The 14,048-nt window shown below is 35.8% G+C and overlaps 1 protein-coding gene across 2 annotated transcripts; it reads right to left on the bottom strand.

Annotated features, from left to right (window-relative positions):
* Nucleotides 1-420: 420 nt before the first annotated feature.
* On the bottom strand, nt 421-12,956 carry LOC121418366 (D-glutamate cyclase, mitochondrial-like). 2 transcript variants are annotated; one of them, XM_041612189.1, is made up of 10 exons: nt 12,476-12,956; nt 11,512-11,665; nt 10,059-10,260; nt 7,262-7,412; nt 6,546-6,665; nt 5,476-5,676; nt 4,263-4,529; nt 3,085-3,342; nt 2,474-2,748; nt 421-2,013 (listed from the first exon to the last, which is right to left on the bottom strand). In XM_041612189.1, the coding sequence occupies exons 1-10, from the start codon at nt 12,606-12,608 to the stop codon at nt 1,876-1,878; spliced, it is 1,899 nt and encodes a 632-aa protein (XP_041468123.1). In that variant the 5' UTR covers nt 12,609-12,956; the 3' UTR covers nt 421-1,875. The 2 variants fall into 2 exon arrangements, with proteins under 2 accessions (XP_041468123.1, XP_041468124.1); XM_041612190.1 differs by lacking the exon at nt 10,059-10,260 and adding an exon at nt 10,841-11,036.
* Nucleotides 12,957-14,048: the final 1,092 nt, after the last annotated feature.

The raw sequence follows: 14,048 nt of genomic DNA on the forward strand, positions 1-14,048 counted from the left end.
TGGTGGAAAAGGAATAGAACATGATTATGACACAAGAAATGTTACCTTACATATTCCGATAGTAACATGACCTTAACTTTAGCTTTGAATGAGTGTAGGGAGCAAGAGGATTTAATTGAGTCTGGGAGAGGATTCCAAAGGTTAGGACCATGATGTCTTACAGATCTCTGGGCAATGAGTAATTTGGATTGACTTAATGTAAATTAGAAGAATTAAGGTGGGGTAATCATGAATAGGTTTATTCAAAGTATAAAAAAATTGAAATTATGTTGGTAGCATCACATTTAAATACTTGAATATGAACAATGAAATTTGTAGTGTATTAAAGAGAAATGCCAGTAGTTGCAGTAAACATTGATTTCATGAGAAAGTCTGTAAAACCAGGCTTGATTGTCAGTATATCATCGAGGATCTAGATCTGGTACAGTTACATAAATTGAACTTTGTGAAATCTTGAAATCTATGCTGAAGAATGTTCACACTGAAGAGCACCAACACGGATATGCACACGTGGGACAGAGTATTATTATTGCTGGAATAAAGACCTGACGGAAGTGACCGAATCCGCGCTTACTTTGCTTATTTCTCAGCAATTACACAATTTCTTCCAGAATCATTAGTTTTGCTGATGGTGAGAGACAATTTATCAAATTTAAACCATAAAGATAATTTCAGTAACTCATTATTTAGTGTATCAACTAGGGTGTTAAGGTTATGATGTGAGTAAAATATGTTAGTGTCATCTGCAAATAAAATAAACGATAGAACAGAAGTTGTATTAATTAAGTAATTGATATATTATAAAAAAAGTAATGGACCTAATATCGATCCTTGTGGGACACTGCATCGGATTGGTAGAAAACTTGAAGAAACATCATTATATACAACATTCTGTTTTCTATTGGTTAAATAGCTTTGAAACCAGGAAAGAGCAACACTACAAACTCCATAAGAGTAAAGTTTTTGAAGTAAAATTTAGTGGTCAAGTGTATCAAAGGCCTTTGATAGATCCATAACTATCCCTATTACATGTTCTTTATTGGCTATAAAATCTGTTATTTTACCATGTAATCAAATTAGAGCAAGGTCAGTTGAATGACTTTTTCTGAAACCATACTGATTTGAATTTAATAAATCATGTGTATCCAAAACCTTGTATAGCCTCTTGTAAATAATATTTTCAATGATTTTAGATATACTAGAAAGAATTGACATAGGTCTATACTTACTTATTTCATGAGGGTCGTCTTTCTTAAAAACAGGATTTACTTTAGCAATTTTTAGGCAATCTGGATAAAAATACATCTGATATATAATGACTATAAACTGTATGTGATGACATTCTCTCACTTACTACAACAATGAAAATCATGTTATCCCTAGGATTTTGTTCGTCTGCTGTTTTGGAATCACTCTCTTACATTATCAAGACAATAGTGCTATTATCTTTATTTAATCATGTGAGAGAAAGTCTCCAGACTTTGAACCACAGGTCCAAGGTTCAAATCCCACTGCAGTACCCACGTCCTTTGACAAGGCATTTATCTACATCTGCCACTCTCCACCCAGGTGTAGGAAATGGATACCCAGTAGGAAGGGATTCCTTGATTGCTTGAGCGCCTGATCAGGGCAGCTGTGCTAAAGCTGGCAGACGTAGCATGAAGCACTTTGAAACATTGTGCTAAGTACTACACAAATGTTGAATATTATTATAACCAAAGAACGAGAAGGGTATGACTTACATGTATATCATGGCATATACATAACACCCTCCAAACACCACAGAATAATAGTTTAAATTCTCACAAAGGTTAAATTACTCATGGGTTATCTTTTTTCATGAGTTCAATTTATTCAGCTAAATCTTCTTCATCTCTAAGAGCAGACACTGGATATTTCCTTGATCTTGTTAGCATGGACATCATGAATAGGCAACCAATCGACGGCCATTTTGACCTCTCCTGACGCATCCATGAACCCTAGCTCCACCATAGCCTCAAGAGCTTTCTCCTCCTATGGAAAAGGAACAAAAATAATTTTGTCAATGTACCAGAATCTTACCCTCCTACTGAAAAAATGTACCAATGACACTCAATTGTAACTATATGCAATCTAATGTTCTGATACAGGTAAATTTAGAAAATTTAGAAACATCTGCAAAAAATGTCATGCAAAGACTGCATGACATAAATCTATACAGATATACAAACTGATATTTGATTTATGTTACCTGATCAATAAGATGAATTTATGTGGACAATTTATTTGGCTATTAGTTATGTCATATGTATATTCAATAATTCAATTTTTCATAGTAAAATTTTAAAGAAATTTGAAATACCAAAAATTTGCTTAAAAATAGCACACTATGACAAATCATTCATAGTTTTCTCTTGAGAAATGTATTAAGCACAATGAGCCAAGTGGATTTCTTTTGTAATTTTAACAATATTATACTTGATTTATAGCAAACCTTTTCCACTGTTGGTAGAGCGGTCTTGATGCTCTGAATTTCTTCTTCAGTAGGGGGCAGTCCGATGGCCCGTCGACGATAGCGGTCATGTATCGGGCACAACCTCAGGAGAGCGAGAGCCGTAGCTACGGCATAACCGCCCCAGTTACTGACTCCAGCACAGATGAGGTAATCCGTTGAGGTGACTGTAGCAATGATGTCGCCCTTTGGAATATGGCTCACCACTTTTTCTTTGACCTTGCCCATTCCTATCTCGTTACCACCATCTCCAATCCCTGCCCAAAAAATAATTCAAAAATACTGAAGTCAAATTTTCCAGAACCAATGAAATAATTGCTGTAATTTCAAAAGTTTACAATGTAGTAAATAATCACTGCTTTCACAGACCAAAGAGGGTTTCAAATAGTGCTATAATTTCAGCTTATGGGCAATTCGAGTAAATAAGCAACCTTTTTGTATGTCATAGTGTAACCCAATTTGTCTCAATTTCTTACTTTTACTCCATATTTCTGCAAGATAGAAGATAGAGGATGCTAATTAAAGAGGATAGTTTTCGCAATGCATGGTGGCAATCAAATGGTCAAATCAACAACTACTGATAAGTCACTCACCGGTGGTAAATACATGTCCCATATCTCTCGCTGCATTAAACAGAGCATCGATCCCTCCAACCTTCGCATTATTGACTCTCCCAGAGGCTGAATGGTAAAGTCCATCTTGCCCCACTCCGGCTCGCTCTATCGCCACCAGGTGATCGAACCTTGGAGTCTGGCCACCTTGGGAAGTCAGGAAGGAAACAGCATTCTCTTTGGAGGCTGACTGACCAGTAGGAGGGTAGCATTCTACAGGAATGGTCTTGGACAGGACACCTGGTGGATTGAAACATATGACCATTCTGAAGATCAGATCTTAAACCATAAATTTCAATGAATTATTCAGTACATCGTCTTTGTCATGAATATCGAAAAAGATGAAAAACAGCATTGGATAGAAGTGAAGACTAAAATTCTTTAGTATGGAGTTAGAACTGGACTTAATTAGAACACCACATTTAACCTTCAACAAAACTGATCATTTCAAGAGCAAGGGATTTGGAAGTGGATGGCACTCATTTATCAAGAAAAATAAATCAATTTTAATAAAAATCGATTTATTTAACATGAAATGAGAATATGCTAATATGCTATAAAAGATATCGGTGAATTGTTTGGAATGATAGATTTGTCATAAATATTGAAGTAAGATGAAATACAGCATTCAACAGAGGTGAAGACTAAAATCTTTTAGTCTGGAGTTTGACCAATAGGGTGCTTCAGAAAGCTGTTCACAAATTACAAGCAACCTTACGAACAACTGGTGATCCCTTCTTACAAACTAAATCAACACCTATGCAAATCTGGTGTATCATACCTCAGTCACATTTGCTGTACGGTGCCCGTACAGCGATTCAAAACGGGCGGTTTTGTTCATTTTTATTCAAACCACCTATATGTAGCTTATTTTAATTCAAACCACCTAAATGTAGCTATTACAAACAATGATAAAACAGCTCTTTTGCGACTTGTCGTATGGCCACCCTAGAGCAAATGTGACTGAGGTATTAACCACAAGAAAGGGTCATCAGTCGTTTGTTAAGTCACTTGTACCTTCAAATAGCTTTATGTAACACCCATCTAGGATCAATACACCATGCAAGGTCTTCAGACATACGGTAACTGTATTAAAATAAGTGTAACCGTCTAAAAGATGAATGCTAGGTCACAAAGATGATGCACTTCCATATACCCACCTCTTTCTACTAAAATGTCTACCAATTTGATCATCCATCCAAGAAGTCCTCCAACATCATCTATCACTAGCACCACCTCTTTGCCAAGGACCTGTAGCATGGTTGCCATGACAATAGCTCCTGGAGGTCCATCGGTCTCAAAGAGGTTGTCTCCCTCAAGCTTCACCGGGAAACCGGTGGTAATGGCAACTGATTTTGCATGGGAGAGTGACAAGGCAGCCTTCAGGAGATCGTCTTCTACAAGGAGATGGCCAATTTGCCGCTTTCCTGTACATTTCGATTTGAAAGTAGCAAATTAGATGTAAGTTTACCTGTCTTCAGGACTCTAGCTATCTTTGCTAAATCAATGTAAATAAGAAAACTTACTTACTTCACATAATTGATGGAATACAAAATAGATGGCATAATATCCTTTTACTTAGGTCACAATGCGTAAAATATGAATGTTTGCGTGGTAGAATATATTTTTCAAGAAAAGATTGGAAGTTTAAAAAAAAGTAAATAACTTCAGATCGCATATATTGATTAACTTATGCAACACATTTTGAAAATTATATCATACTTACACACATGTTGTATGCATCCCGGCAAAGTAATGATATTTCATTACGAAAATTTGTGTTTAAAAACAGATCTCCTCTGACACCCCAATTTCAAATTCCAAGCTTCTCTCACTGCCCCCCCCCCATCCCCGATATCAGCAGGAATGGTAATCCTTAAGTAAACAACCACACACTCTCCCAGATAATCCACCTTCCCCCCAAGGAGAAGTGACCTTCATACGGCCAGGCAGAGGGAGAGAGAGAGGGAGAGAGAGAGATGTTGCGGTTTCCAGCGCGGTGTTTGTTCAGCTCTTATCAGCAGCTGCAGTCGACCCCACCCCAGTTTAAACGAGAAAAACTTAACTTTCCCCAAAAACTGAAAATGGGGTGTCGATACCCCACTTGAGTTCCCATTGACTTACACGCAAGGCCTTATCAGCAGTCAAATGAACCCCACCCCAGTTTAAACGAGAGAATTGAAGCTCTCCCAAAATCTGAAATTGGGGTTTCAGATTCCCCACCTGACCTCCCATTGACATAACACGCAGGGCAATGGGGTTCCTGTGTTATAAGCTGGTGGGGTATTTTTTAAACACAGGATTCACGTAATGATCTGCCATTTTAAGTTGCAATGTAATTGTAGGATGATGTTTTTTTAAAGTTGATCTTACCTATATCCTCTATTGCTGCAATTTCAAGTTTCTTTATCATATCCATAGTGGCCTGAGATAGGGCGCTCCCTAGGGGTGGGGTATCGGCAAGCCAGACTACCCTAGGGAGGTCCTCTGGGGGTGGGTTGGGGTTGGGTTTCGTGCAGGGGGAATCCGTCAGAAGCATGCTACCAGGTCTGTGTGTGAAAGCCAATGGTAGTTCTAGAAAACAGGGTGAAAAAAAGAAATGCAACATTTATCTTTATAAAATCTAACCAATTGAGAAGAGGAAAAAGGACTACTTTACCATCACACAATATTTTAAACAGCCCCATTGTTGTGTACAGCCAGTATAGCCATGAAATGGTACTGTGTCTTACCAGGCTGGATTGGTAACTGTACTGTTTGCCCATTAATGCACCAAATGAGTTTAAGGAGGAGAAATATCAAAGTAATCATTTGATCAAAATATTTGGAAGCTAATGGATTTAATATTCAACTATAACTAATTGACGGTGTACTCCAGGCTGGAAATCACTTGACAGATGGAATAAAATCAAACATACCACTGAGAAATTTATCAAAATCGGACAACGAATTCATCACATTTTGAGGTTTTGCATTATTTTGGTGGAAGAGCTTTATGCCTGTCTTCATAAAAATGCAACGAGCAAGTTGATGTCATATTCAGAATTTTTCGTTTATATTTTATCATATGAAATTATATTCATTCAAATTTCTCTAAGAAGGTAAAAAATGGATTGACTACTGATTCAATGAATAAGATCATAATGGCTGCAATTCATTTTGTTACAAAGGATACATATCATATACATATCATATATAATTAATATATAATTAATGCAATTCATACAATTTTTAAAAAAGAGAAAGAGGGAATATGGCATCATCTGCTTACTTTTGTGGATATCTCCATTCATATAAACCATTTTTACAAATTATTACTAAACTCTTTTAAAAATTTTACCTTACTTATTTGAATATAATCATTTTTGGCCTGGTGTAACTCGACGTAAATAGACCCCACAATGGCAGAACAAGGGTAAATTGTTCAAATTATTACCACTTACTGGCAGCTTTGACAGTTTCTAACCCAGTGACACCGCAAGGCCAGAATACTGCAACATCTCCCTCATGAAATCGAGTGGCTATCCCATAGTCAATCTTTTCAACATCAATGCCGATGACAGCTAAATGATAAAGGGACAATAAAATTATTTACATCTCATTTTTTTTATTTACATTTATTGGTACTGTAATTACAGGTATATTGGATGGTACAGAATGGAATATCACAAATATCCCACAATTAGTGCTATAGTAAGATCAATAATTAGATGACTGCAGCATTGACACTAATGAGTTGCATAATTCTGGTATCCCATAAAAGCCATCCAATAAAATTATCAACATCTTTAACAATCACTATTCATTAGACTGTGCAATACGGCATGATATTGCACGAGAAAATAATGCTCTATTATCGATAATAATGCAAAGGCAATATATCAAATCCAACGAAACAAGAATTATAGCAGTAAAAGGGAGACATTGCGAGTTCTTTACAATACTTAGTACCTTTTGGGTGTGAGTGAACACAACTGAAATTGCAAGTTCACAAAAAGCTGAGAAAAAAAAATTAGCTGACCTGAGCTAAAAAAGCTGAACTGTAAAACACTTGTATATCAAATAGCTACAAACAGCAATTTTTGTCCTTTTTTCTACCACATGGTTCACTAATATAGACAAACCATAGAGCTATTAATAGCTCCATGGACAAACTAACCTGGATCTCCTATGTGCATCGGGGCTCCATGGACGTCTCCCAGCGGATGAGTAATTTGATAACTCTTCTCAACCAATTCCTTAGGTATGGGCTTCATGGATACCACCTGGTTACCATAGAAACAGCCACACCCATGACACTGAACATTGCTCTGAAAGGGATAGGAGAAAATGACAGACATTTAGTGTTCTGAAAACATTTGAAACCGTGAATGAATATCACTCGAGGATACTGTAATTTTCAAGGAAGAATGTATAAATTGGTCTTAATTACTGTACAAAATAATTTAAATACTGTACCAACATTTTCAACCCATTAATTACTGGATCCTGAACAGAAACAACTATTTAGATTTAGATTTTATTAATTTTCCGTTCACAAAGCACAACAAAATCAAAGTAACAATACAGTTACAATATCAATCGGAACAATGCATAAGAATTAGAAGGTATAAACAATGAGAACTAATGCAACTAAAGTAACTTTGGCTAATAACTATAAGAAACAGAACAGAGGGGCTTACCAGGATGGGAGGCAAGCCCCTGTAACTTAGTTTCAATACGTAGAGGCAACATTATAAAACTATAGTATAAAAGAGAGACGGAAGATAGTTTAAAAGGATGCTATACAAAATATTGAAGGTAACAACTAAAGAGTGACACAAATTAGAATAAATGATAATAGTGATAATAACAAAAAAACATTAAAATATAATATGGTTACAATAATTGTGATAATGAGGGAGAAACAGAGAGGCAAATGAAGGGAGAGAGGAGGGGTGCAGTTTCAATTGGAGGTGCAAAGAGGAGCATGGCAGGTGCAGGAACAGGTCAACAGGCAAGTTCCTGGGAGGTAAAAAAAAAGAAGTTTTTAGTAGTTTTTGTTGTAGTTTTAGTTATATGGTAGATTGACTTGTTTGTGTAAAGTATTGGCAAATAAGCATCTTATTTATAAGCTGCCTTAATATATAATTACATTATGGTCTACTCTGCACTTTGTCTAATGTCAAATTAGTAAGATTATCTGTTACTCTAATATTTAATTTGTCTAATTTCCATTTTGCCTACATTTTTTAACTTTGTCAAATGTCTAAATTATGTGGGTTGAAATACTTGAAAGTGCTGCAAATAACATGGAGCAATCTAGGTGAGCATTGCATACGAATCTTTGTTATAGATGAGACCAGTGGTGAGAATACGGATATCACCGTAGTTGACATTTTGACAAAACGGCTTGGTGTCTTTCTCTTGATGTGGTTCGTGATATAGATCGTTCGCATCATGTCGGGAGAATGAAGGATACACAATCATCTTTGACGACCCAAGCTGAACTGTCAGAATCGTCATCATCATCTGAGCCAAGGGAAACATCTAGCAAACGTAAGAAAAAACTACAACCAAGATCAATAATTGGAATGTTAACCAGCTACAGAAAGAGGAAAGAGATCTTGGAGAATAGGAAAGAGCTCAACAATTTTGGAATATCCATTGCAGAAGACCCAATGTCAAGAAATCAAAAGTTGCTTGCAATGATTCAGGGAACAGATGGAGTACTTTCAACTTGGTCTTCAGATGGTCGAATAATTGCCTTGATTCCTGCCAGCGGTGGGAAAAGTGTCAAGAAGCTCATAAGTTGTGAAAGTGACCATCAACATATTTAACTTGCATACATGCTTATAGACTTTAATCTAAATTATCTGCCGAGAATTTGCCATATAAACATGCTTGTAATTGCTAAGATAATATTCTGATGCAACCCAATCTGCTCCATACTGATACTACATTGAACCTTGTAATGTAATTTAATGTATTTTGTGCATTTTTGTGGATTTTTATGTATTATCATGTCTATTCTCTTCTTTCTTCAAGTTATTTCCATTTCTTTTCTGTTTGTTTTACAGGAAACCATGCCATATATTATGCTTTTTTATTCTTCCAGTACAATTTTATGATGGATGATACATTGGATGAAACGTGTATACTCCAAATAATGACAACACCATATGGAATGTTTTGAATGAAAATAAATTTGTAAACGATTATTTTGATATGGATATATTCAATGCACGATATGAAAATGATACAAACAAACATTTATCCATAGCTCATTTTAACTGCAGAAGCTTTCCTAAAATCTTTGAAGACTTTGAAATATTATCAAATAACATATCGCACAAATTTAAAATAATTGGTATCACTGAAACTGGGTTATGTGACACTTTGTCGGTAAACATGTATAACCGAGATAATTATAATACTTTTTTGCATGAAAAAAAAGAGGTGGTAGAATTGGTTTATACATCAATAAGTCATTAAAAATGGTGATTAAGGAATTGACATTTATATCAGAATCCATGGAAAGTCTATTTATTGAGTTGTATATAGCAAACATAATACATGCAAGAAAATGGTGATTGGTGTTGTTTATCGTCCAACTGGACAATCTGCACCTGATTTTATAAATGAATTTACTGCTGAATTAGGTAAATTCATGAAACTGTACCATGAATGTTTTCCTTTTGAATTAAGTTTAAGTTAATATTTGGTATCTTTTATGTTTAAATGTTTTCAATGGTAAATTGTATTTTTTGTAGGGAATCATCATTGACAAGCCCATATGGCTTGGTAAGATCCCCCCCCTTGTCATGTGTAATTATTTGTGAAACATTGTATAGATCTTTTGATGTTTTTAACACAATAGTGGAATAAATGAAATGAAAATGAAATGAAATAAAAATGATTTAGAGTGTAAGTTATTCTTCATATATTGATAGTATGTGTAGAATAGAAGCAGCTACCTTGTACATAGAGACATTTGTGTTTTTCTGCTCCAGATTTCTGAGAGGCACACCCCCAGCGAGGAGGGCCTCGTCAAACGAAAAGCTGCACCCAAAGTAGAAGAAGCAGAAATCGTTTAATTGCTCCCCAAATTTCAGAAGGTCTGGAACTGTTTCGGCAAACTCTCCATCGACAAATACATTTAAGGCTCCCAAATCAGTCCTATAATCAAAATTTTAAAAAAAAGAAGATACTTGTAATTAACTTGCTGAATCCTGCATTTTCTTTGTCCTATACTTAATCATGGACCTTCTTGTTCCTGTAGCCATCCATAATAACCCTCCACCAAATCATGGCAAAACTCACTGATTGAGTTCTTAAATCCTCATATTAAGATGATCTGAATAACCTTTGTTCATTATTTTGCAGAAGAAATATTTTTTATTTTTGGATAAAATTTGTCAGACACTGATATTTTGAGTTTTTTATTATTTTGTCCATATTTTTTTCGATGAGATCATATCATTATATTTCATAGAGTGTATTCTTGCCTCAGCAGGTGTAAATTTATGTCAAAATGAAAAAGAGAGGAGCCATTTTGTACCAATTAACATACAGCTATTCATATCCTCCTATGTTGCATTGCAATATGTAAAATGCCATTTTGTCATTTAAATTCTAATTTTAATGAATTTGTCGTATTTTTTTTCTTCTTATGAATACATCTCACTCCAATTATTCAGATCAACTTCATATCAGCACAAAGAACCCCGGTGAGCTAAAATGTAAATATCCAAAATACCTTAAAAGAGGGAACATCTCCCTTTTCCAAATTTCGAAGAGGCACTCCTCCTGACAAGAGGGCCTCGTCAAAGGAAAAACTGCATCCCAGGTAGAAGAAACAGAAATCATTCAACTGATCCCCAAATTTAAGAAGATCAGGAACCTCCTCTTTTAATTTCCCGTCATTGAATATGCAATAAGTAGACAGGTCAGTTCTATGAATCAAAGCATGAAAATTGAAAATGACTTGTTAATGTTACCATTATATGCCAGAGTAAATGAGAACTGATTTTCTTTTTCTATACTAACATTAGCTATAGGCCTATCTTGATTTAAAAAAATAAATTGTAATCATTACAATTCACAAGTCAATTCTAAATCAAGGTGGGAATAAACTATAAATTATGGTAAAATTTTGGTCACTACATTTTTGGGAATTCATTAACAAAAATTAATTAAAACATGATACATATGTGCCTAAACACTTGCCATATCACAAAGAATGGCAGGAAGAACTGAACAATTCATACAATCTTTTATATTGCATTATGTTCCTACCCCTTCGAAAGAAATCAGTAATTCAGAATCATAATTACATTTCAGAGCCTTGGGCTTCGATATTTCTGCAGCTGCTAAGCTCTGAAAACAGTATAGAGGTCACATGAAAATGCCTTTAATTTCATTCCATACCTTACATCCGAATCCTGAGAGAGTTGAGGAGCATCAAACTGGCCTGGTTCCGAGCTAAAGATACAGGCCATGGGTCCATAGTTCAAACGACAATACTCCCTCAGATCCGCTGCTACATCTTTGTGAACAGCCATAAGATTCGCTTGTTTGTATCCTGATATTGAGAAAAGTCAAAGGTATTGATGGAATTTATCCAAGCTAGGTAGATAACATACAAGACATGTACCTGGAAATTTGACTGCAGAAATAACTGTGTTTTCTGGTAGATGCAGTATAAAGGTATGAACTATGATGATTGTCATTCTCCTTTTTTGCAATGAAACCTATTGAGATTTGAGGTATTGTTATCATGGATATCTACATGATGAATTTTCATAGAAATTACAAACATCTCACTTGCTATAATAATATTTCCTGATTGTAGGCATCAACAAGATTAGAGGACGACATTTTCTTTTTTTTTAATGGAAATTCTAATCATTATGTTGCCCAGGAAGTATGGTGCACACATTTTTTTTCATATCCCAATCCTGGATTGTTTCTCCAAAATGAATTGATCAGTTTATAATACATTCAAATTTAACAAGTTTGTAATTTAATGGAAAGTGAATTATTTCACTTTTTTTTCTTTGTGTATTGACATGGTTTCAAAGTCAAATGGATACCCCCCCCCAAAAAAAAAAGAAAGAAAAAAATGCATATCATCCATTGTCCCAATGCACAACTAACTTTTTCTTCCACTATCCGAGTATCTTGTCTTTACTAACCACTGACTCATTCAATGAACAAGCCTAAGCATAAATTTAGCATTTTTATAGTTCTAGTATAAAGAAATGCCATATAATTATAAAATGGCAATATAAAATTATTCGGAACTAAACACTCGTTCATCCATCTTGCTGTCTATTGATTTGCTTAACGTGTATTACTGCTCATGATAGCAGTACTATAACATTTATACTACCTGAACAGATGCCAGAAGTGGCTGCCATGAAATATTTCCCTTTGCGGAACTGCAGTCTAACATCCTTTGGAGTTTTGCCTCTCATCATCTCCAGGAAATTCTTCTGCATATCAGGTACTCCTGTTGACGCCATCCTTCAATAATCGTTTCTAAGGCTCAGAACGTAGTGGTAGTCGAGTCACTCCCCCAATGAGTTCTTTACTCTTGACTGTCTTTGGTGAGCGGAGGCCCAGAGCTCGGGGCGGAGGCCGCCGAGCGGAGCGCTGTGACGTGAGGTTGGGCTTAATTCGAACTTGTGCTGTTCGTTGGTTCGGAAAATGTGTAGGCCTTTATCAGATGAATGATGGTCCCTGATATGAGCCGGGCAATTAGCTTTTTTTCAACTTTTAGACCCGGTATTTAAGAATGTCCTCTCGAGTTGTCTCCGCCCCTTCTCCGTGAATTGTTTCCACTCGCCTCGAGCTCGACAGAGTTTACTGGTCATGTGACAGGACAAAGTCACATGACCAGTTACGCATTTCATCAGGTGACATTTGTTTATTTTTGCGATGAAGTTTGCCTTCCCCATCATAAAAAGAAGAGGAAGGAGAAAGAGGAAAGAAGGAATGATAAGAGAAAGAAGGAGAAAGATAAGAAGAAGAAATAAAAAGGATGAGTAGAATGTATGAGGAGAAAGAGGAGAATAAGAACAGAGAAAGAGGAGATGAAGCAGGCGCTAGGAGAAAGATAAGAAGAAAAAGAGGAGTAGGAGAAGTGGAGGAAGAAGAAGAGGAGGAGGAGGAAGAAGGAAAAGGGAGCTAAAGGGGGAAAGGAAGGAGAATAAGAAGAGAATAATAGGAGGAAAAAGAGAAGGAGGAATATAAGGAGAAAGAGAATGGGAGGAGAAAGGGAAGAAGAGAAGGGGAGAAGAAAAGAGGCATAACAGAAGGAAATAGAATTAAAGGAGGAATGGGACAAGGAGAAAGAAGAAAAATAAAAGGAGTAAGGTCGGAGAGGAGAAGATAATGAAAAGGGGGAAGAGGAAGAAGAAAACAAAATCAAATAAACGGGTGAAGATGATGAACAGAAGAATAATTGAGAAGAGAAAGAGTGAAGAAGAGGGAAGAGAAAATAAACGGGACTGGAAGAGGATGAAGAGAAGCGGGACCAGATGTGCACTGACAAAAGAGTGTGACTTTGCCTTTCTATTTTTATAGAGCTATGATCTGTTTTATTCTGTGTGTTTATAATGGTATTTTACAACCAATCATTATTTTTATGTATAAATAAAACGTCTTCAATTATAAAACAATGAAGCATGAGCTGGACATTTTTTTTTTTGGGGGGGTGTTGAAATATTGATCTGCAAGTTGCCAATTCTTGCCTCCTTATCTACTTCCATTTCTTTTCTTCCTCATATTTTGTTTTGCCCTTTCCTTTATCCCCCTTTTGTTTTTAAACCTCTGAAAATTGGGGGCAAAATTATATTTTGCCCCCCCACAAAAAAAATTCCAGCAACAAACAAGCAAGGCAGTCAGACCAGCATGCTCCAAATTCATGAATTGTCAGATGTAATTCTACTGGTTAAAATGTC

This window comes from Lytechinus variegatus, chromosome 7 (genome assembly GCF_018143015.1).
Source record: "Lytechinus variegatus isolate NC3 chromosome 7, Lvar_3.0, whole genome shotgun sequence".
NCBI classification, from domain to species: Eukaryota; Metazoa; Echinodermata; class Echinoidea; order Temnopleuroida; family Toxopneustidae; genus Lytechinus; species Lytechinus variegatus.

Bases quoted from the DNA above. Each gene is read 5' to 3' on its own strand.
- LOC121418366 (XM_041612189.1), bottom strand. From the start codon at position 12,608: ATGGCGTCAACAGGAGTACCTGATATGCAGAAGAATTTCCTGGAGATG. The intron at 11,666-12,475 runs GTAGTATAAATG...TCTCAATATCAG, and splicing joins CACTTCTGGCATCTGTTCAG to GATACAAACAAGCGAATCTT. The intron at 3,343-4,262 runs GTGGGTATATGG...TCAATCCACCAG, and splicing joins AGACATTTTAGTAGAAAGAG to GTGTCCTGTCCAAGACCATT.